The sequence below is a fragment of the Octopus sinensis genome, linkage group LG9 (assembly GCF_006345805.1).
Source record: "Octopus sinensis linkage group LG9, ASM634580v1, whole genome shotgun sequence".
In the NCBI taxonomy this organism is placed as follows: Eukaryota; Metazoa; Mollusca; class Cephalopoda; order Octopoda; family Octopodidae; genus Octopus; species Octopus sinensis.
The window spans coordinates 4,504,951-4,510,950 of record NC_043005.1 but is presented as its reverse complement, the minus strand read 5'-3'; the positions used below and the strand labels follow the sequence as shown (position 1 = coordinate 4,510,950).

Genomic DNA, 6,000 nt, shown 5'->3' with positions numbered 1-6,000 from the left:
AAAGTGATTGGCATCAGGAAGTGAATCCAGCCATAGACACCATGCAAAAATAGACAATTGGAGCCTGGCACAGCTCTCCAGCTCCTATTAAACCATGCCAGCATGGAAAGTGGATGTTGATGATGATAATAGCAATCAAAAGATGCTTCTATTCCCGTCTCCTTTGATCCCAGGATACATGATAATTTTTTTTCCACAGCCCCTGTCCCAGGGAGTAGTAGCACTACCCACTTTGAGAAGCACTGGCCTAAACAATTCTGAAGGCAGCTGATGGTTGTGATGCGATGACAGCCAGTCTGAGACAAGGAAAAAGAAAGCAAAGAGAGGAAGGCGATAAATAAGAACAAGTCATCATAATTATTATATATGCAATCAGTTTTATTTGACAAAAGAGGTTCAGCGTACACATTGAAAGGCCTCTCGATACACTATTGTAATTTCCCGAGACAAAAACGTTACATCTCCAACATCACCAATCATCCTCGACATCCTTAATTATTATAATCGTTATTATGCACTCGTTCACTGCAGCCAGAGAAGACAATTCCTCTCCTGCTACAGACGTAACCTTATTGTTTGCTACAAGAGCGGCAGATAGAGCAAAAAAAAAAAAGATTTTTTTTTTACCTTTGAAAGAAGGAATAATTCCAGAATTAGAAATGGAATGAGATTGTTGTTTTTGTTCTTTTTTTTTCCCCCTTAAAAAGTTTAATATATAAAAACCAAAATATTTTACAAATTATCAACAAATGCTTTAAAGTGCTCCAGCGTCTTTATTTTACCAGGATCTGGTGCAAAGCTTAGATTTTACTCTGCAAAAATATTGCCAATTCAGAGTGAGTGTTTTATATATATATACACACATACACATTTCCATTGGCTATTTTCTACAAGTATTGTTGTTTTGTCTTTAAATTTACAATATTATTATTAGCAAACAACTAGAGTAGAGCTAAACGATAGAAATATTCCTGAATCTGGGTGATGGTTTCTAGTCATTTCTATCATCATAGATTGAGATTTAATCAAAGATATGATGATTTATTTATTTAGATTTTTTTAGAGTTTCATACAAAAATAGTATTCATCTCTGGAACAAAGAAATAAAACAGCAAAAATGGCACGTTCATTGTGTGTGTGTGTGTGAATGTGTGTCCGTGTGTCTTTTTTCTCTTCTTTTTTTCAAGTGTTGCTGCTTTGTGGAGAAAGATGTTCAAGCAATTCGAGAGGTGGAATGCAATGGGTGACCAATTTTACAAAGAACAGCCGTTAAGAATACAAAAACAAACCACAAACAAAAACAACAAAATATATATATATATATATAAGAAAAAAAAACCTAACAAAAAAAAAGGAATTTGAAAATACATTGGATGGCATCGCTATCATGTTATTGAAGAAACAGCCAGGAATACAGCAACACCACCAGCAGAAGTGGTTAGCAATGCTGATATTGCTACACTTGCTCAAACAGCAGAAAGGAACATCATCGCAATACGTACATTCTTCAAAACAGATTATGGAAGAAAAAAAAATATACAAAAACGAAATGGTAGCGCCAAAAAAAAACAATGAATAAATAAAATAAATACATAAATAAGAATGAAAACAAAAATTTCAAATCAAAATAATATTGTTGCCCTCCCCAACCCATCTTCCCCTTTGTTACCCATGGAAAATAACAATTTTTAAACTTTTTCAAACAATGTATTAAATAAGAATTTGATTAAAGAAAAAAAAAATTATATATATGTAACAAAAATGAAAAAAAGAAAAAATTCTTATTGTCCTGTTTGTTTGTTTCAGAGATGAAAATATTGTGGATTGATTTAGAAGAAAGAAAGGAAAAAAAAAAAAAAAAAAATTAAAGATTATTAAAATGGTTGCAGACGAGCAATTTTCTGTCTGTTGTAATAATCACTGGCAACAATTTCTCCTACAGTGACGGTTAGATTGGTGCTCGCCGACTCCCTCTAATTTTATCACAGTTATACATCATGTGGAGAAATAGAAAAAGCACTAAAATTTGTTACACATTGCTACAAACGTAGATTCATCGTACGTGTAGGCACACGGCTTTGTTTTGTTTGTTGTTTTCATAATATTTTCATTTTTTGTTTTTTTTTTTGGGCCAAACAAGGACAGCAGCCTTGTCTATCTGTCTAAGAAATTAGACAGGGACGGTCCAGTTATTATATTTGTCACTCATTGGACAAAGCAGAGGTCAGGATTGAAGTTTTAAAAAAAATTCACAATATATAAAAAAAACCAAATTCTTCCAACTTTGATGTTGGGCAAGAATTTTGAAACACTTTGTAGTTTCAATTGTGCCAGCAGAGAAGACAGTTACCTCTCAGAAATAGGGGAGAGACATGTCTGGCGCTCTAGCCAATGCTGTATAGCAATCAAGATGGCTACAACAACTAAAATCAGAGCCACAGCTGGGATTATTAGATTAGGTGATGTTAAGCAGCCAAATAAGGTTGTAAGGGTTATGGCTGTGATCTTGTGTTGACTCCATAGTGGTCATGGCATGAGTGAGAGGGAGAGAGAGAGATAAATAGATAAGGGAAGGGGAGTCCGATAGTTATCAAGAAAGCTTCTGCAAGGAATGGTATTGCTGTGCAAAAAGCTTTGCTATTAGATAAATAGGTTACTGGCAGAAACCACAACAGAATCCTGACTGATGGCAGTTGGAGTGGAAACAGAATGATTGGAAGCAGTTCATTTCTTTTTCAGTTTCGGAATCTTCGAACCATGTCTCAGCGACGTCACCGATGATGAGCTTGAGTGAGCCACATGTGATCCGCTTCTGCTTGGAACCACGTGTGTTTGGTAAGTCATTGTGGTTTGCTTACGACCACCCAAGTTCCGAGTTTCAGTCTGCACCGTCGTGTAAACTTCAGGTTCGCTTGTTTCTGAGATATCACTTCCAGTGCGGCTTGGTGGCCGACTGCCTGTACTTGAACAACGACTTGTGGTACTCACTAAAAGAAAAGGAAGAAAAGAAACCAAAATATTTATTTATCAAGCTTTAATCTTTTATCATTCAGATCACTCTGTCAAGTGTAATGCTTGTTTATTCACATTGATTTGATTTGAATTAGTCATGCATTATCTTGTAGCTTTGAAATTTCAATGTCAGGAAGGTTTATTTTTAGAATAATCTTGTAGGGTAAGTGTGAGAGGCCAGATCTGGCTAGTTTAAATGCTGAAGAGTTAAGGATGAAAATATTAATCTCTTATATCAGTGGTTCTCAACTGGAGTCCACAAAAGATTTTGCTGATAAAATTCATGTGCAATAAATTACTTTTACTTCTACAATATTTGAAATATTTCAATTTTTTAAACATCAGATGGCTACGAGGGGTCAATAGAGAGAAAAGGGTTCATCAGGCAAAAATGGTTGAGGACCTTCTTCATATCTCAATAAATGCTATTGGATTTATAGTAAGAACTGATAGCATTTGCCAAGAGATTAACCCTTTTGTTGCTATATCCCTGTTGAAATACACTGCCTTGTTTCAATGAATTTTGAGGGTTTTAATTTAGATCACTTTAAAACAGGGAATTTGTATCATAGAACCAGGAGTAGTCTCAGACAGGTTGGGGTCAAAAGGATTAAGTCACACTCAACCAACATTGGATGATCTTAGTTTGGGATGATTCTGTTTCAATTTCTGAGAATAATGAAGAATTTAGTAAAATAGTTTTGTCCTCATTAGCCTGAAGTTTGGAACATGAATAACATGAAATTTTTGGAAGTTTTAATTAAGATCACTTGTAAATCTAGTAATGACCTGTAGGGACACCATATTTCATTATGCAACCATAATATACTATAAAGTATATTAAACGTTTTTATAATTAAATACCATGTTCTACTGTGTTAGCAGTGCTATCACATCACTTGTTAAGGTTATTTCTACAGATTCCTTATAGAAATTATAGCCAGCACTAATTTTGTTATTTTACAATCATAATATACTACGAAGTATGTTAAACGTTTTTATTTTTTTAGATACGAAATGTCATAACAAAATCAGTTCTTTATTCAAGAGATGAGGAATTATTTACATTGTTTACATTCGATGGATATCTGTCCTCATCTTGTTTCTTAACACAATGTTTTGGCTGATATACCCTTCAGCCCACGGGAATATGGCGTAGTGGTTAAGAGCGCAGGCTACTAACACCAAGATTCCAAGTTCGATTCTAGGTAGTGACCTGAACAACAACAACAACAATAATAATAATATCGAAAAATACCTTAGGAATGAGAACCCAGGTTTGAAATTTCCCTAAGACACCTGAAGAAGGCTGGAGGGTATATCAGCCGAAACGTTGTGTTAACAAACAAGATGAGGACAAATATCCGTCGAGTGTAAATGATGTAAAATCAGTGCTGGTTATAATTTCTACAGAGAATCTGCAGAGGTAACCTTAACACTTGTAAAGTGTTTGTATCAAAAGTCTAGGACAAGCTTGAGCAGGTTGGTATCAAAAGGTTAAGTGAAATGATTACAACAGATGCCGGAGCCTCTACATAGTCACTCAACTTGCAAGAAATCGCAACCAAATCCTCAAATCATATACTACTGCCTTAAAAAAGAGTGGAGGAAAACAAATCTGAGTTCGATGAACAACAGCCGGGGCATCGACCTGATTTTGACTATTTTTGTGTTGTTTGCGGTTTCTCAATAGATTCCCAGAGACAATATCAAAATGGACAAAACTAAATCTGAGAGAGGAGTTTTAGGGTCCTGTTGCCTCAACCATCTTCATACCAACCAAAACAGGACAGATTATTTCAGTACTTAAGTCTCTAGCAGGTTCTATATTACCTACATGGCATCTATTCTTTCAATCATTCAGCAGTGGCCCTGCTGGGGCAGTATTTTCAGGAGCATACTCAACTGTTTTGACCTTGGAAAGATGAAAAGCAAATGTTCAACCTGGATGGGATTTGAACTCAGAACATAGAAGGAACATAACCAGGTTATTTTGGCTGATACTCTAGTGAGTCTGCAATGCACCCACCGACCTTTAATTAAAACCACCTGAGATTTACAGACATTGAGTGAATGTTCATAGTTTTATACATACCTGGACTTGCCACTCCACCAGGACTACGCATGCTACGAGGGGTACCAGCTCCTTTGGAATATCTAGAGTAACGACTGCCCACATCAGATCGGGCCATAATTTGTCTAACCTCAATGTCAGGATTTGACCGAATACGTTGTCGATAGTTGTTAGGGTGATGGGCTCGACACTGAAAAAAAACATATTTTAGAAAAAGATGTTAATATTTTATAATTACAAAAGTAGAATTTCAAAAAGTGGAATTTATAAACTTTTATAGAAAAAAATACAACACATTCAACAGTTTAAAAATATATAATATTTAGATTTAAAACAGAATGGTGTGAGGATAATTAATAGTTTCTAGTTTTGGGAGGTTCTGTGGCATATATAATACATATATATATATAACTTTCTGCTTTTAGTGAGCAGAAAGGCGAACTCAGCACACACCGCCTCGGGCAGGTGGCCCTGCTCGATCTGTAGGAAAGGTGTAGGTAGAAACTCCATAAGATGTACCCAGTGCAAGCTATGGACGCATAAGAGGTGCAGCAACATCAAAGGGAAATTAACTGATAAGATAGCTTTCATGTGTAGCAGATGGACAATAGACACCACAAATACTCAGAAAACAGATTCTATCACACTCCAGGGGAAGAAACTAGAAGTAGTTGATAGTTTCCGCTACCTGGGTGACCAAGTTAGTAGTGGAGGTGGATGCTCAGAGAGTGTCACCACTAGAATACGAACAGCCTGGGCAAAGTTTAGAAAGCTCCTACCCCTACTGGCGACAAAGGGTCTCTCGCTCAGAGTGAAAGGTAGATTGTATGATGCATGTGTGCGAACTGCCATGCTTCACGGCAGTGAAACATGGGCCGTGACTGCAGAGGACATGCGTAGACTTGAAAGGAATG

At 36.1% G+C, this 6,000-nt stretch overlaps 1 protein-coding gene across 1 annotated transcript in view; it reads right to left on the bottom strand.

Moving 5' to 3' along the window:
• Positions 1 to 356: 356 nt before the first annotated feature.
• LOC115215546 (microtubule-actin cross-linking factor 1) overlaps positions 357 to 6,000 on the bottom strand; it is a 318,219-nt gene continuing 312,575 nt past the window's right edge. Inside the window, 2 exon segments of the mRNA XM_036505700.1 lie at positions 357 to 2,987; positions 5,108 to 5,276. Of these exon segments, the coding sequence (XP_036361593.1) occupies positions 2,725 to 2,987; positions 5,108 to 5,276 (432 nt within the window). The 3' untranslated portion in view covers positions 357 to 2,724.